Source organism: Orbicella faveolata, unplaced genomic scaffold (genome assembly GCF_042242905.1).
Source record: "Orbicella faveolata isolate gen_17 unplaced genomic scaffold, um_ofav_v1 contig_14, whole genome shotgun sequence".
Classification (NCBI taxonomy): Eukaryota; Metazoa; Cnidaria; class Anthozoa; order Scleractinia; family Merulinidae; genus Orbicella; species Orbicella faveolata.
In genome coordinates this window covers 3,469,531-3,493,571 of record NW_028301541.1, presented here as the reverse complement: position 1 = coordinate 3,493,571, position 24,041 = coordinate 3,469,531, and the positions used below count along the sequence as shown (strand labels likewise).

General features: G+C 39.9%; 2 protein-coding genes across 3 annotated transcripts; both read left to right on the top strand.

The window, feature by feature from the left end:
- Positions 1-56: 56 nt before the first annotated feature.
- Positions 57-11,780, top strand: LOC110069365 (uncharacterized). Its single transcript, XM_089287302.1, has 9 exons — positions 57-310; positions 5,419-5,660; positions 6,269-6,490; positions 7,487-7,660; positions 8,293-8,443; positions 8,846-9,054; positions 9,967-10,210; positions 10,520-10,797; positions 11,345-11,780. The coding sequence occupies exons 2-9, from the start codon at positions 5,421-5,423 to the stop codon at positions 11,498-11,500; spliced, it is 1,674 nt and encodes a 557-aa protein (XP_089143428.1). The 5' UTR covers positions 57-310; positions 5,419-5,420; the 3' UTR covers positions 11,501-11,780.
- A 242-nt stretch (positions 11,781-12,022) lies between these two features.
- LOC149113661 (uncharacterized) lies at positions 12,023-21,835 on the top strand. 2 transcript variants are annotated; one of them, XM_089287300.1, is made up of 9 exons: positions 12,023-12,745; positions 13,984-14,218; positions 14,822-15,049; positions 16,352-16,519; positions 16,957-17,116; positions 17,806-18,020; positions 18,955-19,174; positions 20,159-20,415; positions 20,513-21,835. In XM_089287300.1, exons 1-9 carry the CDS (start codon positions 12,693-12,695, stop codon positions 20,672-20,674), a joined length of 1,698 nt encoding a protein of 565 aa, XP_089143426.1. In that variant the 5' UTR covers positions 12,023-12,692; the 3' UTR covers positions 20,675-21,835. The 2 variants fall into 2 exon arrangements, with proteins under 2 accessions (XP_089143426.1, XP_089143425.1); XM_089287299.1 differs by having other exon boundaries at positions 13,984-14,221.
- The last annotated feature ends 2,206 nt before the right edge of the window (positions 21,836-24,041 follow it).

The following is a 24,041-nucleotide window of genomic DNA, read 5'->3' as shown; positions in this document are numbered from 1 at the left end:
TTGTCCAACTCCATCCATCCCCCTACCGGTCAGGAAAACTATCGTCTTTATGAGCTCATCTTTCCGGGAATCTGTAAAGCCAAAGGTCAGTTTCTTGGAATCACGTATCCCGCAGTCATTCGCTGGTTGGTTTGACGGAAAACGTATTTCGTTTCCTCGAACAATGCTGTCAAAACAAGCTGAACCGCAGCCTCAAGTCGTGATAACTTGTGCAGCAGCACAAACAGCCACATCGCCGCCATTTTGCAAGGTATATCTTCCTTACACTGGTGGTGAGCGGAAGAAAAGCTTGCCTCGTCCTGAAACAGAGGTAAGTCTGTATGCTTCCGGGTGCAATCTGCAATGCTGCTAATTTTCTGGTTTCTAAAATGAGGTAAATACAAGAGCTGAGGTAAACTCTGTTGATGGCTTAACGAATATATAGAACACCTACAGATGGCCATCTGTGTCATTCGTATCCTTGCTCACAAGGAAGTCAGCTTAGCTGCTGTTGTAAAGACCGTCTGCGTCGCCGACAACGGGACGTGAACGGGCTTTCGTCCCGAAAATTCCGAGCTACGAGCCATTTTGTTCCGGATAATGTTTGTAATGCACTTGTCATTATCTTAAATCTTTCGAGTTGGCTGATGCCCTGTAATTTGTCCTTCTTCCGAGCCAATACCATCTGACAGCTCGACAATACGTTCAGTTGTTTTGTTTAAAATATACATAACAGATAAATAAGACAGAAAAAAGATTGATTAAAAGTGTAGATCGTTTTCACTGTCACGCAATAAAAAAAAAATAAAAAAAGAAAAAGCTAAGAAACTGTGATATTATAGAAGATAGCTTAATAAGACACTTCTCCAAGTTTTAGGCCTATGAGTGTAATTTCCCCAAACTTTAGATATTCGTCGAAATGTTTCGCAGAAATTTACAGAACCCAGTATGAAAACGCCATCCGTGGTACACCAATATGGCGGCCGGAAAATAGTGTAAATATCTGGAACTTACTTTGGTTATCTAGGCGACTGATTATCAGTACTGGACAAACAAGCATTTACATAAGCACTTTTCCTAATGCTCTAATTTCTAAAAAGGCTCAAAACCATGAGATAAGTATATACTTTTTCAACAAACTCGATCGTAGCCTTGTGTCACACACCTTCATAACCCTGCCGGAAATTCAAAATGCTCTGGTTTCCAAACGAAGCACGCTATTTAGCTGTAAAATTATAAACAGATATAAATATACTGCCTCTTATGCCTGATGAGGATAAAAACTTTGGTGGCTCTTAAGTTTTGGATTTTAGGAAGTGATGACGTCACGTGAAAACGGTCTATGTAGATAAAAGTAACCAACCAAGACTCCATACCGGGCGAGCCACCATAAATGAAGTTATGTCCTGATTTAGGATAGGTTAGGACGAACTCAATTGAAATGATAATACAATGAAATTCAAATGCGTACATTCAGCGAGTTGGAACAGTGTCCGTATTCTGATTCCATACAGAGGTCGGTAGAGGGATATGGAAGGGGTGGTTATAAATGTGACAATACAATACAATGCAATGCAATACAAGTTTATTGTGTAAAACACTTAGCTATATGTGAGGTGTGACATGTGACATGCTGGCGATAAATGATACACCAGCTAATTTGCAGATATTCCACTAAAATTAAAATTAAATGTAAATAATCAGGAGCCATAATCGGGGACGGAGACCGTAAGCGCGCGCCATTTCAAGTATTGGGGTTGTCCCCATGATATGGGACAATAATTCTATTTTTAGAACAGATTGCGCCATCACCTGCGGCACACGCGCGTACATGCTGCGAGGATTTTTGCGGATGTCGCGCGGGGGAAATGGCGTTCGAAATTCCCGAAATGTTTCATGTTTTTGCCCCACAACTCAACGCGTTTACGTCTGTTGGAATTTTGCTTAAGTATTTTCGTCGTAAGCTGCTCCAGTTTGAGTGAAGTAAGACGGTGCCGAATTTAGGTATGTTCCGCTGTAAGCTTATATATATCGCTGACCAAGTTGTGTTCCGTCTGATGCTTCTTTCACATGAGCTGTACATTACTCCACTTTAAATTTCACATATGTTGAAGATTAACAGCTTTTCCATTACACAGTAAAAAACTAGCTGGATATATTTAGATATAGCAGAGCTTCAGGACTTCATAGTTTCATAGCTCCGCTTGCCACACGCTTGCGAGGAATTTGTCAGTCTATCGCGACCGAAAAGTAAAACAAAATAATTGCTAGTTTGAGTTTCGCTTGAATTGTAAGCAACGCTTGATGTTTCATCGAGGCTTAATAACTTTACGTCCGTAGATACTGCTCAGTTTTATTCGTGTAAAAATCCAGTAAATTCTCTGTTGTCGATGAATGAGAGCGCCCGCCGATGCGGCGTCGACAAAACCTGGATCGGACCGGATCGGATCACGGATCGGATCACGGACCGGATCACGGATCGGATCACGGACCGGATCACGGACCGGATCACGGACCGGATCACGGATCGGATCACGGATCGGATCACGGATCGGATCACGGATCGGATCACAGAAAAAAAAAAACAAAGTTTTAAAGAAGAAAAAATCAAAAACAAAAATCAAACCGTTTATAAGATAATAACAAATAAAAAATAAAAGTGGAAAACTAAAATATGTTAAATGAAAATAAGAATCCCGAATTTGACGCAATGACATGTTAATTACAGAGAATGACAAGAGGTCATTTAAAAAGCCACATAAGCGCCTAATTTACGACGAATTTAAATTGTAATGAACAGGCAGATGTAGTCATATTTGAAAGTTAGTTGGCTCGAAGCTTGCGTGAACCTCCCATTCTCGTTTTTGAAATTGTTATCAGTGGCTAATTCTCGGTTACTTTTTCGTGTCAGATGTGAGCGTTACAGTTGGCGTTACAGTTAATGAGAAAACTTACGTACGAAAGCTTAAGGACATGACTTGCTTTGAAGGAGCTACGTCACAATTTGCACATCTAGCCTAGTTTTTCAAGTTCGTCATTTGCAATCCCCGTTAATCTTTGCCATCCTTAACGATCCTCATTCCGTTTTGATTTGTTCTTGCCTCTTAAGTGTTTTCTATCCTAGAACACGATCATTTTAAGGTTTTATTCTATTTAAAGGCAACTCTTTACGACCCTAAAAATAACTCTAAAACTCGTGACGTAACTCCTAAAATGTTGTTTATTCTCGGGTTGCGTTATCGTTCACACTATCGATGTCATTTCTAGAATTTTTTGTAAAACAGCTATATTTCCTTGAAATACAAATGGTTTGTTTCGTTTTATTCCAGTGCGAAATATCGTATTCCAAACTCACATCTTGTAAAAGTATAGACTTGTCTCAAAAATGGAAATTGTTTGAAATCATCAGGTGTTTAATTTTTTAGTGTTTTTAGTTTTTGTATTTCTATTCATATGTTCGTCCTATTATTACCATACTGACTCGTTTTATGACAGTTTACCTTTGATGCAAGTGAATACACGAAATATCATTATCTGAACTGCGGAGAAAGTTATGAAGACATGATTAATCATCGCAATCAAAACCCAACAGCCTGAAAAAAAATCATCTGTGACCAGCTCCCAGTTGGCTTGATATTATAAAAGAATAAAGGAATATCACACCTGAATTAAATAAAACGTTCTGCTCACAGTAGTCACTCTAGTGCAATTTGCTCAACAAAATTTTGAATTTTTTTCCTTGATCCGATCCGTGATCCAGTCCGTGATCCGATCCGTGATCCGATCCGTGATCCGATCCGTGATCCGGTCCGTGATCCGATCCGTGATCTGGTCCGGTCCGATCCAGGTTTTGTCGACGCCGCCCGCCGATGCGTGTTTTGTACAGTCAGTAAACATGACAAATTGTACTTCCGCCGCACTTTCGTGTGAAAGCGTACATCGAACTCAAACAATAGCTGCATAGTTTTTAAATATGTTTAAGATTGATAAATTTTTGAGAACATATTAAAACCTAAGCTGAAAATATGTGAATAAAGCAGAAACAATCAAAAAAGTTACGATGACGCTTTCTTTAATCAACTTGGAGTAACGATTTCGATTTTGTTGATCGAGTTATCAAAACTCCTTGTCTATTTTCATTTTCGCAGTGTAAAACTTCGCTATGCTTATGTTGAAGAAACACTCATGATGTTAGTAGCCTTTTTTTCATTCGTGAAATTTGTTGCAGCATCTCAGCACAAAAGATAACGAAAGAAATCTTTGTCAAGATTTGTTGACAACTGAAAACACCGACTCGGACTTGAAAGTGCACGAACTGCACTATGCAAATGAGTTAATTGTACGCGTCAGACTTTCCTTTCAAAAACCTTTGCAAACTCACCAAACAAGCAGAGACAATAAGAAACCATCAAAACAGGTTTTGGTTATGATTAAACATTGTCTGAGAAACTCACAAATTAACTCGATACCAGAGTAGAGAGTTTTCTTGCTATATTCTTAAGCATACGCGTAAGCTTATAACTAGTTTGAGCAGATCTTATTATTCATTCCCAGCGCGAGATTGAAGTCTTGTTTTCGACCCTGAAAAACCCACCTTTTCCGTTAGCTCAGAGCATAAAACTACATATAAGTGCCCTGGTTCGTATTCCCTGCGTTATTCCCTGCCATCGCTGTGAAAAATACGCAAGAGAATCTCTCAACTCTCACCATTTGATCACGCAACGTGACAACATCCACGCGAGAGCCCCTGACATGTGCGTGAATCCGCGCGGATATATGACGTCACGATGGCGCAATTTGTTCTAAAAATAGAAAAATTGTCCCATATCATAGGTGCGTGCGAATCCCGAGACTTGCGGTCTCCTTCCCCGATTATGGCTCGTGAAATAATATAATATATGAGCAGAACTTTCAAAAAATATGTAAGTAAGGATCATGAAATACGATCTCAAATAATTACACGTTTATGCTAAAAAGTAAAAACAATAATCATACGTACAATCAATGAGATAATGTGTTGTTCCATATTCATACTCAGCCCAACAGAAGCGATTGGAGTTTCCTGGGGGGTGGGCGGTTCTTTAAGATCAAAAATTTCAAAAAGAAATGTATAAAGCACAATAGGAATTTCCCGAGGGGTGGGGGATCTTAGGAAAAATCCCTTCCGTGGGGGAGGTATGGATATTTTCTGGAACTACACTATTATGATAATGTGACCTGTCTGGGTGGGTTTGGAAGGTAGATAGGAAGTAAGGTAGGTTAAGGCCTGGTTTCCTGTAGCTGCCTGCGTGTGAACAGAAGGTAGTAAGTAGGTATGTAAGCATGAGAAGGCAGGTAGGTAGTTAGACAAGAAATTCTCTCACATAAATATTCTTTTTAAAAAAAACTAATAATTCCACTGGTGAATTTTGCGGTAATTCATTTCTCATTCTTTTACAGAGATGTCATATTCAAGAAACGCCAGAAGAGGCAATAAATCTCGTTCTTTCAGCGGTGAAGAAGAGCGCATACCAATCCCCAAAGCCAAAGTGGGACTTGTTATAGGAAGAAAAGGAAGCACCCTGCAGGAGATAAGGGATCGAACTGGTGTCCAGATATCCATAAAAGATAATCACGCCCACTTAAGAGGGACAACAGACCAATGCAACAACGCTAGAGAGCTAATTGAAGAAATCCTGAGTGTAAGTAAAAGAGTTCATAACTAGGAGTGCCGGTCAGTTTTCGACTCTGGGGACGTGACCAGGTTATTTACAGAACAGCAATTTGCACCTAAGATTATCAATCATGGATTGTAAAGTAAGAGACTGAAAAGATGATACGATACACAAACCATATTGTGATGGATCGAAGGTACTAGAAAACAAACTTGTTTTCATGTCTGTCTTACGATCTTCTCACTTACGATTTATTTATTTATGAATTTATTTATTTATTAACTCGGAGAAGTCTTCTCGACTCTATCAAATTGAAATGCGTTTCCTTGGGTACTTCTTAGGGCGCAGTACAGTACTATGCAAACAGATTTCCCTTTTAATAAACTGTTAATTATAACATGCTAGGCTGAACGATAGCTTTTGTTGTTATTGTTGTTGTTTTACGTTATTCTTTTTCTTCATTTTAATCGCATCCATTGGCGCTGATTCGATGAAGCAATTGATTGAGCGGAGATGAGACATGGGCTCAGTTCTACACTTTTGAATAAATTGACCGGCCGAGCACACTCTGTAAGAATTTGGGTTTCATTTCTTCTAAGATCATAAGCATTTTTTTAGTGTGTGTTACTTTACAGAGTGCCCGTGAAGAAGGAAGCCCAAGTCAAGGAGGATTTAGGAAGCTGGACATGGTAATACCTGAAGGATTTATGGGTCAAGTTATTGGAAAAGGGCGTGAAAGACTGAGCAATATCGAAACTAATATTGGGGTGGCTCTGAAAGTCATCGATAACAACCTGTACATCAAAGGATCAGCTGAGAAAGAAAAGAAAGTCATACGGGAAATAAAGGCCATTGTGGTGAGGAGATGACTGAATAACTAGCTTAAGAGTTCGGAAATGTCCATTGCACTCCTAGGTAACGAGAGAGTAATAGCCTTAAAAGAAGCAGTCCTGGTTAGTTCTTCATAAGGTAAAATCCAAACCGAAAAAGAATGTTACTTCGAAGTCAGTCACACAGTTTTCATTTTTATCTCGGAACATTAATTCGTTGATCGTTCTCGGTTTGGTAGACGTATTGTAGAGGAGTCAACATGTACGGCGACAGAAAGGTTTGCGGCACTAGTCTTGTAACTGCGGAGTCCCTGTTTTAGTCCTGTATCTCGATCCGGATCCCATTTGTTGAAGCATATTTTTCTCGCTAGTCTTCAGCTCTGCTCAATCACCGGTCATTTTGGATTTGTGTTTGAGCAAAACTCGTACAGGGAAATGACGTAATTACGGTGACATCATCGTTTTCGAAATGTTCCGTTTTCAGGATATTTTCCGCCAAGCCGGCGTTTTCAAATTCCTCCGATTTGAAGAGCGTTTTCGAAAAGCTCCGTTTTCGTGACGGATTAGTGGACGGTAGGCCTAACCGTAGAAATAAAGCTGCGTTTTCCAATTTCTTCGGGGTAGTGTGGACCGGGCCTAAGTAGCATGCCTAGCTGATTTCGCCATTATCCCGATCTATATTTAACCAGATAGGTAGAGGCATTATGAATCTGGGAGTAACTGAGTTTCTAGCCTGAGAGCAGAAAACGAGGACAATGCATACCAAGCACTGTGTATACTATAATTAGCCCTATAATATAGATAGGACCCTGTGCACGCTTAGAAAAAGCGTGTTTTATTGTTTTTGGTCACATCACCTCTATATCATAGAGAAATGTAGAAATGTAGAAAACACTAGCCTGCGGCTCGTGTTTTCTACATTTCCCTCGTGTTCTCAAATGCCCGTCGTGTTTTATCACAGTCTAATAGACGGCTTAGACTTCTTTATTTGTTGAATAATTTCATCATCATTTTCTCTTGAAGAATGTTGCAATAAAACGTTCCCAGTTGGCTGTACCTGTTGCACGATTTGTTCATGTTGACGCGACTCAGTTAGAAGAGAACCACGAGTTTGAGCTGTCCGCGGCGCCGCAACTCAAAGCTGGCACAGGAGAGAAGTGCTTCAAACTGAAACTACTAGAGCATCCCTTAAAAGAGGTGTGTCATTTAACTTGAATTTAGATTAACCAAAAAAAGCTCCGGATGTGGTTTAGCTGTATTTAATAACCAGATTATGAGCTCGAGACTTCTATCGCGTGGTAGTTGATGAGGGCGCACCTCAAGTCAACTATCACGCATAGAAATCGAATAATCTAATTGTTTCAGTATAAATCTACTAGTCGTTTTAAACTTTATCTAAATCCTCTTGACAGACACGTAGAAACCACAAAGAAGCGGCCGCCGTACTATTCGCAAAAGAATAGATAGTGAATAGCTTAGCCAATCGGAGAACGGCATTCGTGATAGCTGATAGACTTCAATAAATATATATTGTATTCCAGTACTGCACTTTGATTCTGTATAACAGTTACTCACTTTGATTGAGCACTTCATCAACTGTATGTTTATAAGCACCCCTACTCAGTTTTCAGTACTGTCGCTCTCTCAGGTGTTTCTCTTTTCGTACACGCCCTGTGAGCTCTCTAATATAAATGTAACTTCGATCTTACTCGAATTTATTTTTCCATTGACTAAACATGGGTAGGTAACAAGAGGCATGTCAAAGGTCCTTATAGAACCACAAAACGTTAATGATTGTATGATCAAAACCGCATCTCATACTTCAACAGGAAACACCTTTTACTTCAGTTGAGATAAAAAGCTTGGAAGAAAAGGTCCTTGAGGTTTTAAAACAAATCCGTAAAGAGAAGGACGAAGAGATGGTCAAAGTGGATATGTGGTGTCATTTCGGTCACGCCTACGTAACTAAGGTTGATGAAGGTGAGATGTTGTCTCACTTGTTTGCTTTTGAGAAAAGAAATAAGTTAATTCCCTCAAGGTGCCTTTCATACTAAACTTGGCTGAAGGCTTTGATAAGACCCCTAGCTATCAACTCACTTACAATGCTGCAAATTAACTGCGTTTTATTTCAGTTTTGAGAACAGGAAACGTTTTTTAATTCAGTATTCATGTCAGTAAATTTTGCAGATCTCATATCTAAGCTATCAGTCAAAAAACGCAGTATTTTACAGCTGATAGTTAAAGTTTTGCAGAAATTTATACTTGCTCATCTCAGTCCAGACCCGCTTTTGGAAAGGGGAAGAGGCACCGCGCTCATTCGCCAGCTTCCTTCTCTTAATGTTAAGTAAACAGCTTTTATTGTGCTTTTTTCTTCTATTGTAGACGAAGAGAGGGAAACATTTACTCTGAACGATATCAAAGAGAAAATTGAGTTTGGGGATGGCAAAAGCTGGAATCCATTCTTCAAGGCAGGCGTTGAGAGAATAAAAGTTGAACAAATCGAAAAGTATCTTACATCTTATGCAGCTAAGGAAGACATAAGATACGACTTCACATTCTTCACTCCTTCGTTTAGAGACGCCCGTGTTAAGGTATTTTACAATTGTTGTCGTTTGTTTTAATATTATTATCTTGATTATTGTTACAATAACCAACCTATTTACAATATTTTCATTACATAAAACAGCAACATTACTTACAATACTACATACAATATTAACCTTACTTACAAGTTGACAATATCACGTGTTATTTAGCATTCCATAACATGACTAATGCTGTAGCACTAATTCAACTTACAATTCTAACGTAGCTTAGAATAGTAACGTTAATCACTGATTACGCATTTCTTTGCAATATCGTAAGTTTAGTTACAATGATACTAACATAACTTACGAAACTAACACGACTATGTTATAGTTACATGTAATAAAATAATCACTACATTTTCCTGTGCCTGCTCATCGTTAATAGAGGGGAATCCCCTCTATTAACTACGGCCTGCTATACAGCCGCGCGTGTATACACTGTCTGTGACACAGGCTCCATTTTCTTCTTAGGATATATCTATAAGGCCATATTTTCACAGCTGAGAAAAAGGAAAGGATGATAATGATATCTAAGAGAACCGCTTATTTTGTTTTAAAGCACTATCCTATTGCAAGCTGGCCTGTTTTTCCGAATTTGACTTGAACACTTCTGGTGTACATCTCTGAATACTCCAGGCCCCGGTGACGGTTGATGGATAAGGCAATCCACCAGAATAAATTGCTATTCTGTAGATAAGTGTTAACAAACCATATACGTTATAATTATCCGCTGGATAGTGATTTAATTATCCAGTGGACAGCGTTATCCACCTTTCGAACAACCCAGGCCAGATGCACACTACCTATGGCGCGTGCGTCTTTAATACTCTAAAATATTTTCGCTTTGGTGCTGAGCATCTGAAATTTTGGTTTTCTCTTTGCAAAATGATACGTTGCTCTGTTGTGACCTCATAGGCATGGCTAACCGAGGAACATTCTCAAGACGAAGGCGCTAAGGCATCCTCCTTTGCATTTTCTCGCAACGCGCCTATTCCTGTTAAGAACATTTTGACCCAAGTGGTGTCTGATGAGCATGCGCAGACCGAAAATACGTCGAACACGCCGTGCTTCCATATCTGCTCTCAGTTTCATCACAGAATGAAAGTCGACATTTTGATACCCTCCAAAGAACTTGATTGCCGTTTATCAATACGAACAGGTGAGTGACATTACCGGGAGAAAACTTGAGCAAAGTCATTGCTAATTAAGTCCATTGTTCTTTGCCATGTTCTTCCATTACTGTAAATCCTCGAATTAGCACCGCCCCTCGCCCTCTTATCGGCCAAAATTTGAAATAAGCGCCCTTCCTCGATTAAGGGCCCCCCTCTTCTCCTGTTTGACATGACAGATTATGCCAGTTTAATCCTTAATTTTCAACTCTAAACTGGCCAATAATAAGCTTGAATAGGTTGAAAGTTCTAATCGTAGTTGCCTATTAGTGCCACAGTTAATGTTTTTTTTTCTTTAGGTCCAAATGTTCTCAAGACACCAGAAGTTGAAGAAGAAAGCAAAATTCTAGAAACTTACCTGATGGGAATGAAGATTGAAGAAGGTCAGCTGGTGTTGCCACCAGTCTCCGAGCGTCCTGAAGGGTTTGACCTGTTTTATCAGCGCCGCAGTCTGAGGAAAACTTACCAGTATGAAATAGATGGAGAACAGTTCAGTCTTACTGTCTGTAAAGATCAAACAAACAACGTGGATATCGACGAGACTGATGTGAAAAGTTTCGATGAAACACCTTTAATGGTATAATTTATAATAAGGCCAAATTAGGAGGTAGCGTAGCCGAGTGGCTAGGAAGCTGGACTTGAAATACGGAGTCGTGAGTACAAGTCTCTCTCGAGCTCTGAGGTCAAGCTTTGGTTGTTTTATGGTAGACCCGTGTCAACTAGCTTCAACCCCTCGCCTCTCGCTTGTAAATAGCCATCTGGTTGGCCTTCTCTGTGCCAGTTAGGATATTAACCCCGTTTTGTTTAATTTGTAATACTCGTTCAAGTTTCTGATGTTTGAATGTCAGTCAGCCAGCCAACCAGCTGGTCAGTGCGTCAGTCAGTCAGTCAGTCAGTCAGTCAGTCAGTCAGTCAGTCAGTCAGCCTGCCAGTCAATCAGTAAGATTTCTTTCAGTCAATCAATCAGGCAGTTAATCAACTGTCAAGTCAATATGACCTCAGCGTCCGCCTGACCAATGACCGTCTGTCCCTTCGTCCGTCAGTCGTACAGTTAGTCAGTCATGTCGTTCTCGATGTGTCCGAATTAATTATATCTATTTTTTCTTTGTCATTCCTTGTAACAGACGGATGTACACCTCCACTGTGAGGAATGGGACCGGCTGCTTGAAGAAGGAGACTGGGAACCACAGCAGATCACGGCCAAGCTACCTACGTTCTTACAGTTTCTACGACAAGTTCAGAGAAATGTGGCCCCACAAGCAATGGCGGGTGGCGAGTGATTCAAGCAAAGAACAAGTTCTCCAGTTATGAACACAGAAAAGAGGCAGATGTGATTGCATCTGTATGATAGAAACCCGATATGAACCCCAGCACCTTTTTAGATTATTGCAGAATTACAAAAGACCTGAACTTTGACAATAAAAATTGTGTAGAAAGAGTATCGGAGCTATAAAGACATAACCCGCCTAGATTAGCTCAGACTATCTGTGGGTTAATGCTACTACTGTATTAAGTTCTTTTTAACGTTATTATTTAAATAAAGTGTGTAAATGAATAAAAGTGTGTGTATGAAGAGCTTTGTTTACGTATACCTCAATTTACCGTGTTTGTAAATTTATTGAGAACCCTCTCACATTTAAATTACTAGGGCGAGACATCACAGGAACTTACAGGTTTGCATTTACATGCCTGCAGGAGCATACTGTGCAAGAGGCTCTTCCATGGTAGGGTGGGGAGAAACGAACGCCCAAAAAGTGCGCCTTCATAACATAACAGTTTAAGAGGCGTTTATTTCATTTTATTTTTTTTTTTTTGCCAGGAATTGTTTTTCTTCCAGCACGCGAACGATGCGAACGCGCGAGAGAGAGTGCGGAGCCCAGGCGCCACCCCCCTGTGTTTGGGCTTTTTCAAATCCCTGCGGTTAATACTTTTGCCAGCGATCCCGACGAATTCAAAACCAAATAGAGGGTCCGTGGAAAGACTACGCATCCTATTAATCTACCGGAATCGATACGCTATATATTTTCCTATTCATCTGAGTTGCAAGAGGAATCGTAGTTCTCTTTCAAACTGGAAAGAAACACTGTTCATTTTACGAAATTAATTGTCGATAACAGGACAGACACATTAAAAACTCACATCAGTTTGTTTTTTTTACGATAACAAGTCAAATTGTCCGCCCTCGCTCGTTGACGCATCGCATAAATTATCAATTCATTTGTCTGTCCGCTTATTGGAAATAAAAATTAGCCAATGAGCGCGCGAGAATTTCTGCAGTTATTGTAAGGGTACGAGAGAAAATCGCGGAAGACTGGTAACGATGTTGCTGCGTGATGGTCATAGCTAGACCGGAAGTGGTTCCGCTTTGAGAGTGTATTTTTATAAAAGCGTTTGAACTTTAAACAGCTGATATTCCATGATGGCTGTTGCTGATACATAAAAGATTTCTAAAAGTAAATATCAAGTTAAGTCATGGAAGGAAGGAACCATAATCGAAAGAAATCGACGAATGGCGCTAAACCAAGGTAAATATTGAGCTGCATAGTTAAAATTTAGCTGCGGTTCAATTAAGCTAAGTTATGTTAATCAAAAGATTCGAAATCAGATGAATTTCGTATATAATTTCATTATATTAGTAGATAAACAACTTGCTTCCTCTTTATATATCGAGTTAACTGTTCCTGATTCAGTACTTTAACTTAAATCAGTTGTATTCGTTATATTTCCGTATTACATTAAGGCATTTGAATATTGTTGATATTCAGGAAGAAAGAAAGTTGAATGAATTAAAGTGAAAAGCAGCCGCTGAGAGAAATGCAATAATGTCTCATACTAATGAAAATAGTTTTGATTTTCTGGAACATTTTGATCAACACATTGCTTGATATAAATCTGAGGGGGAAAAATGCACAGGTCAGATCGGTAAAGACTGCAATGTATAACAATCGGTCACGCAACTCTTGCTATTGATGTCACGAAGTTAAGTTGAAATAATTATTTCACAAGATTAGCGTATAATAATTTCTTACGCGTATATGCCAATTGTTCGGAATTCTGGCAAGAATCTCTTGCTGTGTCCTCTGTGGTATAAAACAGCACTGAAATACATACGGCAATAACTGAGAATAAACAGGATGAGAAGTAATACTAGTAAAATTTAGACTTTTACCGAGAGCGTAGAAATTAAAAGAAAAAGGAATAATCTCAAGGAAGTCACTCTCAAGTTATTTTTAGATGTGGTATCCAATTCTACCGCGGATAATGTTACCAAGCGCGTTGCTTGGGCTCACCACAAGTGTAATATTCGCGTCACAGGATTGGCTAATTCTAGATCTGAAGCGGGGAGCGATCTAAGAGTAAGTTGAGAAGGATAACCTCCCGGACGAAGAGAGTATAAAGGCCTTAATGCCAAGGCTATCTCCGGCGGACTCCCATATAAAAAGGAGGGCGGTGCTCGTCGTTCCTTTTAGGGGCTAAAAAAGCAGTTTTGGTACCTCTTAGGGAGATCAGTCTCAAAAGGTCCACAGCTGGAGCTTTTACGATACCTTTTAAGGTATTAAGCCAAAAAATATCACAGGCGATAATGTGTTACGGAAGAATAGGCACCTCTCAAGGGAGAAAAACGTTCAAGCCACGCCCACAAAACAGGATCTTGGTACCTCTTAGGGGTTCCTTGTAAAATTTCCGCCGAGCACCCTCGTCCTTTTATATGAGAGTTCCACGGAGATAGCCTTGGGACTAAGGCCTTTATATTCTCTTATAGAACCGCATATGATGACCGCAGAAGGAACTGCAAAGAAGAAACCAGTGAGTTTGTGGCTGTTCCTGCAAACGCCATGGGCTTTGTAATCGGCAAGAAAGGAAGTACAATTAAAGCTATACAAGAGAAGTCAGGTACAAGGATTACCAAGACTGACAACAATGCTACTCCGAGTGGATTTCATGTCCTTGGTAATGAGGGTCAACGAGCACAAGCCAGAGAACTAATCAATCAAAAGGTGGTACGTGACTGTTTAAAAGAAACGTTAATGAAATATATTGTGGTAAATGAGCAGAGATATAGTTAATGCCATATCTCAGAGTCAATTTTAGTTCATTCTCCAGAGTAGTGTTCCACAAATAATCCACCCTCTGGGTGTATTTCACTTTGTATACAACCAATCAATCAATCGATCGATCGATCGATCAATCAATCAATCAATCAATCAACCAGTCATTCAGTCAGTCTGTCTGTCTGTCACGCAGTCACTCAGTCGGTCGGTCGGTCAGTCGTTCGGTCGGTTGGTTGCTCGGTCAATCAATCTGTTGGTCAGTCAGTCAGTCAGACAGGCATTCAGTTAATTAGGCAATCAGTCATATTTTACATTATTTAAAACTGGATCATTGGATAATGCAATTCAAGAGCTTTCAATGGCTTAGCCATCATGGTATATGAGCAATTAAACCATGCTCTAGAAATATGGTAAGCGTACGCCTTATTCTTGGGGAGTTTTTCTTTTATTTTGGGTTTCTATACGCGCCTCGTTGGCTATCTATCATCTCATATCCAACAAGCGCGTGTGGCATAATTGTTCAATATTTTACGTTCCTTCCAATTCAAGGCGAAGAAGCCAACTGTGAATCATAGAAGCCTGCACGCCTCCCCCGGTCAACTTGTAAAAATTCCAGACCAATTCAAGAAGTACGTAAGAGGTCCGGGGGGAGACAATCTTCGAAACGTGAGTACTCTAACCGGGGCAGAAGTCAGTCAAAGGCAAGATCATCAGCTGTATGTGAGAGGGGAAAAGAAAAAAGTGCAACATGCCGAGTATCTGCTAAGAACCAAAGTGGTAAGTGTTACACATGAATCGCCTACCTTAGGAAAATTCAAGAGACTTGGGTAAATGTCTGTTCCAATGTTTTGTTTAAGCCTCCTTCAAGAAAACAACCTATCCAATGAAATAAGTAAGTGAAATAAATGTTGCGGCTGCGAAGCAACTTGAACACGTTTCTATAATTAATACAAGGGCTATATATGTAACTGTATATCACGTTAGCTCCTCCTTGTTTCTATTGCTTCCCTTTCTTAGAAACATTCACCTGGTTATATTACTAATCTAAGCAGAGACCCAGTACAGCTTGTGATCTCTCTAGGTCAAACCAAAGTTGCTGAAAATCACGGTGCGCGTAATAAGTCTTTTTAGTCTTCAAATTAAGTGGGGCTATATTTCGGTCAGCAAGCTCCAAACCGAACGTGCAATTATTTTTCCCCTGTCAATTTCCCTGCAAACCAAGGCCATACCGAGTTAGTTTAGAGTCCCTGAGACTGGCAAATATCGCCCAAGTTCCTGGAAATCAAGCCAAAGTTGCTCAAAATCACGGTGCGCGTAAGTCGGTCTTGGCAACTTTTTCAGTCTTCAAATTAAGTGGGGCTATATTTCGGCCAGCAAGCTTCAAACCGAACGTGCAATTATTTTTCCCCTGTCCATTTCCCTGCAAACCAAGGCCATACCGAGTTAGTTTAGAGTCCCCGGGACTGGCAAATATCGCCCAAGTTCCTGGAAATCAAGCCAAAGTTGCTCAAAATTACGGTGCGCGTAAGTCGGTCTTGGCTACTTTTTCAGTCTTCAAAGTAAGTAGGGCTATATTTCGGCCAGCAAGCTCCAAACCGAGCGTGCAATTATTTTTCCCCTGTCCATTTCTCTGCAAATCAAGGCAATCACGAGTTAGTTTAGAGTCCCTGGGACTGGGAAATATTGCCCAGGTCGTGGAAAGATTAGATTGTCAGCATGAGCCTTTGATCTGCGATAGTGAAGTGGGGACGCTGATGATTTAAATATCAGCAAGCGAGCACTATGATTTTGTGTTTGTACACAACCAATTGAGTGCATTATCTGTTTTTACAAAGATTATCGATAAAACTACAATGTAACGACCAGACGACAGTTTTGTTTAACACATTCAGTCTAAATCTTGGCCACAACGCTTGCAAGATCGCGTTTGCGATTCTAGGGCCTTCTATACTTCAAGAGAAAGTAACTGCGTGGGCAATCAAATTGCAAGCTTACCACAAGAATTTTTAATTGGAAGCTAGCTCAGCTGCCGGTTGTTCATAAATATCAAAAGCAAACTCCTTGTTTTCTTTTTCCAAGGCCGCAGCAAGAGTCAGGCCAAACAGGATTTGTGTCTTTATTGACGAGCGACACCTTCTGCCTGGATGCGAACTTAAACTTGTGCCTTTGAATGAAAGGGAGCGTATGATACTGCCTGGAGCACAGTCACAGTATCGTTTGAAACCTGTTGACGAATACGAATCCCAGGTTTGTATAAATGAGGAACTTTAAAGGAGCTCAGTCTTAACGTTTTCTATATTTGTATGAATAATCAGTTGAAGTCCCTCCACCCGTTATCGAAGAGATAATTTGAAAGTCTATATAACCAAACTTATATACATGGGTTTTTGACCAAGTGTGAGGTCAAGATGGCTGGATATTGGCCAAGTTCTTTTTTTGCTTGTTTATGGACCGAGACGGAGTCGAGGTCCATAAACGCGCAAAAAAAGAACGAGGGCAATATCCAGCCATCTTGCATCTTGACCGAACAAGCTTGGTCAATAAAGGATTTATTATATGGCTTTCGGGGAAATTTTTCTTGCGGGACACGGCGGGTAGTCCCGAGCGGACAAGATAGTTCCATCTTGCCCGTTCATGGAGCTAGCCACATAATAAAGACTAACATTCGACCAATCAATTTGCAGGGAGCGTGCGCACTAAATCACACAGTAAGAGATTACAATGCCAGCCTGACTCGAAGTGTTTTATCTTCTCTGCATAATATTAAACTGGAATCTGATGTGACATGTCAAGCCGACATGTGGAGCCATTTCGGAAAACTCATCATCCGGGACCCGGATGAAGGTATGACGAAATAATTACTTGGTAAATTGAGGTCTAAAATAGAGTAGAAGTCGCATTAAGTAATGTGAAATGAGAACAGAGGAATAAGACCGTCTTCTGTTTTGCTTTTCGAATTGTTCAATCGGTTCAATATAAGCAAAACACACTTTTCACGGTCGTGAAAACAAGATTGCACTTCTTGAACCACCCTTTTCTTGGATGTATTTTTATAAACACACAGTACCTTGGAGCCATAAAGCACTTTAAAGCACTTATTTGGGCTAATTTAATAGTGGGCTTCTTGCGAAGTAGCTTTCTAGCTAAGTGGAGTTTCTTCATCGCCGGAATTTCCTAAACATTGGAAAGAGCCTGGCATTTTTGAGCTAATATGATAGATCCCTAGAGTCTTCAACCCATTCAGTTTTTGGCTGCGACAGCTGTATGAGTATAAACGCACCAGAGAGCTAATGCACATGCCTAAATATATCAAAACGTATCTACTAATACCTTTCATCTCGAAGCTGATAAAGGACATTGCTAAGTGCAGTAGCGGGTGTGTGAATCTGACGCTAAGCATATTAGCCGCGGACAAATTTGTCTTGATCAACTTCATGATCAAGTTGATAGATAACAGTTTCATTGTATTGCACCCCGACGATGCAGCCCAACATATTTCTTTAGATCAATAACTCTGATTAAAATATCCACAGTCGACGTTGATGAGACATGGAGTATTACTGAGGCATTGAACAAGTTACAAGCGACTTCCCAAAGAAGAAATGAGTGGCTCGTTGCATTCAAAGAAGGCGTGGAGCTTGAAGACAAGGTGGTGTATGACACATTTAGTGAACAGAATGAAGAGGATTTCATCGCCAGATATGATTTAAGTTTTTTGAGTCCAAGAAGTCAATCAATAAGATGCAAGGTGAGCTTTTAGAATTGGCGGTTTCTGTTTCTAAATTCCTTCTTCATTGCATCTGCATCATAAGCTGATGCTTCGACCAAATTGTTCTTTAGTCTATGTACCTACCCACCTGTGCGCTCGTCTCCGGAGCAAGCGGTCTAGGTTCGAGTCCTGGCCGGGGACATTGTGTTGTGTTCTTGGGCAAGACACTTTACTCTCATAGTGCCTCTCTCTACCTAGGTGTATAAATCGGTACCGGCTAATTTAATGCTGGGGTAACCCATATACATATACATATATATCGCGCGTTTTATTCTTTGAATCGTAGATATGCTTTTCTTTTCATCCCCGTTTCTGGTGGAAGATTGTTGTCTGTTGTACTTAAACCTCTGCTAAAACAGTGAAATACGTGAGCATTTTATGGAACCGATGTTCTGTTCACGTGCATAAGAATAGAGATGTTATCTCCTGCAAAGCCTGGCTAACATAGTGCAGCTCTCAGTTAAAAACACTTTCTTATTACACAGTGAAAATTCAAATGTACAACCGTCAAACATTTGCAACTGAAGATGACATAGGAATGTTGAAACATGTTTTGTAAAATGAAAAATGTTGTTTCCTCTTTGAAAACTTTCTCATTACTAAGCAATCTTTATTCGTAGCTGTTATTTTTACTTGAACTTCCCTTAGATCTTTGTATTTTTACTGACACTGAATGACGAGAGCTCTCTATCAATTTCAGCATTTTTGTTGAGATTCAAGGTTAATTTTCTCGAAAAAATGCGTGGTTACCCCCATTTTTCTTTGTGGATTCTAATAGCCCTTGCAAAGATCTACTTTTTCTGCGTGGTCCTAACCTGGCGCAAAAACCTTTGTATTTAGTGGGCACCGTCCTTAAAAGTGAGTCGCTCCAATATTTGTCAATAACTCGCACATCTCTGCTTAATTATTTCAGGTTTGGGTGGCAAAGGGGGGCATTAAGAAGACACTAGAGGAAATATCAATCCCTTTTCGAGACCTGAAGAATGTTGTGGAAGAACTGCGCTTTGAGGATGAACCAACAAGACTGAGATGCCGAGGGTGGCTAGTGTTACAATCCAAAAAATTCCTTCAGGCCAACATTATATTTCCTGGATGTGACATCGATTGTAGATTAAGCATACGAGCACGTTCAGGTAACATAATTCTCCGAGCTGTTTTCAACGACTCCCATGTATGTTTGTGCGTGCGTTTCACTGCCATGCTCTATTTGGTACATGAGAATGAGATTCCCTGGGTTCGATCGGGGGACGAGAAGGGATCCCATGTGAAAATAAGGTCGGGGTGTGTTCGTCGTATCGTTTAGGTGTGTGCAAATCAAGGATTTGGGCCTCACTTTGGGTGTTCGGGACAAAAACGCCAGTACTTTTAGCCCTCAAAGTATCTCGCAGTGTACTCGCAGAAATAATAATAGAAAAAGATGTCATTTTCGTTTCAAGTTGTATCTTTTCGGAGTCAGATAAAGCTCGAAAAGGCACTTCCAGTTTAATCTCCTTCATGGGACTAAATTGAAACTTTTCGACGGACATCCTCGACCTTTTCATTTGGGAACCCTCCCCGGACCTCTGGGGATAGTTTCCTGATTGTTCCTATTTCCTCCTTGCACTAAAATCTACTGATTTTGTTTTTAATCGATACCACGAAGGGACATGTAGCAACGACAAAATCATGTACTGTTCACAAGAGGGTGCATTTAACAGGTCGGAGACATTACTCCTTGTAACATGTCTCTCCGTAGCCTGTTCCAGGGGCTCATGCATTCCGAAGAAAAGTAGAGCTGTTTAAGATAGGCAGGTATATACGAGCCTAGTGGCTCATCAGGCCGGAGCTTATCCCAGTTTCTGTATCATGAAACGACTAGGAATATTACTACTGCCTCATGGATGGGATGCTAGTTCATCGCAGGGTTACCCCTGCCATTAAATTCGCCGGTGGTGGATAGAGGCACTGTGGGAGTGTCTTACCCAAGAACACAACAGCAATGTCCCAGCAACAGCAATGGCCAGGGCTCGAACCCGGACCGCTCGATCCGGAGTCGAGCACACAAATCATGAGGTCACCGCGCCACCAATGTTGCGTGAAATATAAAATAAAATATTACGTACATTTTGGTTCTTTAGATAATGCCATTGCGGACAAAAACGGCGTACGCGAGAAAGAAGCAACGCATCTTTTATCACAATATCTGTCCAAGTTAACATTTACCGATGCCGATGGTCTACTCCTCCCAAACGAGACGTTACCCCAGGGATTCCTATTCAATCACTGGAGATGTTCCCGTCGGACACTGTACACTCCCCGCCCAGGATTTACCATGATTGTCTCCAAGGAACGATCCTGGTCCTGTGATGCCAGAGAAGAGGATAGTAGAGAGACGGTAAGAAACTATTATTTAATCTTAAATCGTAAATTAAACTACACACTCGAAAAGAACAGCAGCTTCAGTTAATGACGTTTTACTATTTTGTACTCAGACGGATATCCACCTGCATTGCGAAAAATGGGACCAAGCTCTCAGTGAAGAGGACTGGGAACCGGAAATGATCGTAGCTGAATTGCCTGAATTTCTACAGTTTATGCGTCAAGTGCAAGAGTTTATATCTTCGTACTGTAACGGAAGTGCAGAAAATGCTTAAAGGAGCTCAGTCGTTGTATTTTAAGTTATTTTGGCCACGTACAAAGTTAACTGTGAATTGAAGGAACCTTAAAATAATAGCTTACTATTGAAAACCACCAAAGAGATATAATAAACAATAAAGGAACAAGGACGATTGAGGATGAAGAAGATTAACACGGATTACAAACGACGAGCTTGAAAAATTTAGGCTAAACTTTTCATGATGCGCAAACCGTGACGTAGCTCCTTTAACCCGATGAGCAGTAATCACAGATAAAATGATGTTTGCCTGATGAAATATTGGAATGAAAGTAATATACTAACTGAACGATAAAAACAAAACAACTATGTTTGCTTGTTGTTACCGTGGTCCCATTGTGCCATCTTGCAAAATCAATTCCGGCTCCATACTGACTACCTCTGACATTTAATTTTTCTGGAGTTATGAGAAGCTGGTAGAACATCAAGCAAGTATCCCTTATACTCAGTTTATGATTATCCGTGTGTATTCTCATTACATATCTCCCGACAAAGCATCAATGTTGTAAGAAGGTTCTGAGTACTATTAGTATCACCCAACTAGTGGACTAATGCAAATCCTGCATTTTAATTGGCTACGCTACTAGAGGACTATTAGTAATAGTCCTCGAGTAGCGAAATTGGTGCAATCGAGCGTGACGCTTTCTTTCGTTTTATTCCCAAATAAATATTTCTTCAACTTGCATTTGCTAACTTTATTATTGCCTTTTCTGTCCGACTAGTTGGGTGATACTAAAACAATTAGACCCTTCGCCCTCAAGGGCCGCGGGTCAATAGCCCATTCGGCTTCGCCTCATGGGCTATGGACCCGTAGCCCTTGCGGGCTACGGGTCTAATTGTTAAATATTGCTTCGTGTAATATAATTAGCCTGCTGAAGTTACGCTAAATGAATGTTCCCTGTTTTTACAACTGAGCTGAAAATTAGTTACCGGGAAACTTGACTTCGCACTTTTTAAAGAACCTTGGAAAATGATCAGTTTCGCTATCGATTTAAACCCGGGTTTATTAAATTGACCTAAAGATGACCAAACCTCTCGTCTCGATGGCAGCCGAAGTTGCCACTGTAAAAATTCTGTTATTAACTTTATCGGAAGAGGTGTAATTTGCATTTGATATAATAATAAACGTTTTGTTTCAGAATCCGTCTTTCGTCACTTTTTAAATGAAAAAGGTGGACACTTTGAGCAATATTCCGACACAAGTATCAGATTTCTCAGTCAAGGAAATCGCTAATTTAATTTTAAAAACGCAGCATTATTACTTGAAGTCTCTCGCAAGGTCGTCGAGAAAAGTAAGTTTAAACAGATTACTGTCATTTGCCCAGGAATGGAAAACTGAGGTTGGTTTACATTTTGCTAATGGTATATTTAGCTGAACACTCAGTATGTTGGGATATACTGAGAACTTTAGGGTTTTGTATGCTGTAAACCAAACATAAGGTGTTGACAATTTCAGTTCCACCTTTGCGTTTACGGTTTGTGATGAATTCAGTTCCCTGAATTTATCAAAGCAACAAGACTAAGCTGTATCAAAATTACCGTAGAAGGCAAAACAATTCTTTTAAGACGAAGGAGAAATAGCCTTGAACGTGCATTTTCCATGATTTTTCTTTCAATTGCTTATTACTCAGTTGTAACCGAGTATTTGATCGAAGTGGCCACCACGAAAAAGCAGCACATGTGCACAGTTGTTCGATTGAATGGGAGTACATGTCCTTTCATAGTGACCCCAGGTTCAGGAGGGGCTGGGAGACCCTTTGCATCAGCTATATATTTAGGTATGTGGGGCACCAAAAAATATGGTTTCTAGACTGTTTTGATCTCAATAGGGAATGGTTAATTTGTTCACCATGGTAAGCAAATAGGCATATTGTGTAAAAATAATTTTTTTTATCACTGTTATTATGGGTTTCTTGAAAAGTGTAATTGAAAATCATGTCGAGAATTTGAAGTCCTTTTAAATGTTTTCGCAAGCCGAAGCATTCCGGGCAGAAGGTTTTTGGGACGTTTCAACAGTTTGTTTGACCAAGACCTTTCAGTGGACTACTTCCCTTCCCCACTGACCCCACCTCAAATGTCAACCGGATTTCCAGTCGGGTATAGATCAGTTTGAAAAAGGCCGACGAGTCAGTTGCCCACGTACGTTTCGTGTCCTTTTCAGTTTTCGCAATATCCCCCACCGAGAGTCTGTTGACAGTCTTATGAAAACAAAATGGGATTGAAAAAAAAAAGATTTTACTAGAATTTCTACATATTAACAAGCTACAATGAGAATGGCAAGAATAATAACGAACAGTCGAGTTGAATTTAGTTTTGAATCTTTCAAAGTCACAAGATGCATGACTAGTTTAAATGTTCTTAAATAGGAAAAAATAATTAGTTCTTTTGTTAAAATAAGAAAGGTCACTTTAGACAGGTACCTTAAACTTGATTGTGGGAGGTTATTCTATCGACTTTCAAGACTGACTTGAATCGCTTGTTTCTTGGTCTTTTATCTTCAGAAAAAAAAAAAACATGATTACCATGGTCGTTATCATGTGTGAGTTATTTTGGCCTCGTACAAAATTTCTTTTCAATTGAAGGAAACCTGAAAATAGTAGATTACTAAGATAGAAAAACACCAAAGAAATAAAATAAACCATTTATATAAAGAAACATCAATGGTTGAGGATGGACAAGATCAACACGGATTACAAATGACGAAATTGAAAAATTTAGGCTAAACTTCTCAAGATGCGCGATCCGCGACGTGGCTTCTAAATCTCTGAACATTCCTTGCTGCATGCGGTCACAGAAACAGGATACTAAGCCTTTTGTTGCATTCAAGGATTAAAAAGCGAAGGACCAAATCAAAGTATATGTTATCACGTGTGAAATATAAATACGGATTACAAGTGATAGCGCTTTCTCTTCATTGCCCCTGTTTTAACATTTGCCAATAATTATGGAAAGCCAAAAGTTAATAAGCAGGAAATTTGAGGCATAATTGATTCATATTAAAACAGGGGAAACATCATGGTTGTGGATAAGTGACCTGGTCTTCATTAGCGTAGATTTCGGTGATGTGGTCTTCCTGTTATTTCTTAGGTTTATTTCACAATCGAGGGCGTATTTTTGTCACTGTCGTCATTTCTTTTCGTCTGTTTTACATTTAAGAGTTTAGTATGGGAATAAGTGCCACTGTCTCGATTCCTTGCGTGTTTGAGAATAAGCCCTTTGTCAAAGGAAAAAAAATGCTTTCTTGGTGTTTTAAAAATAAAAAGATTTCATCCATTAATAAGTAGACAAGAGTGTTTTACTGGAATATACACCACTCATAAAATTCACACAAGACCACATCCGGGACT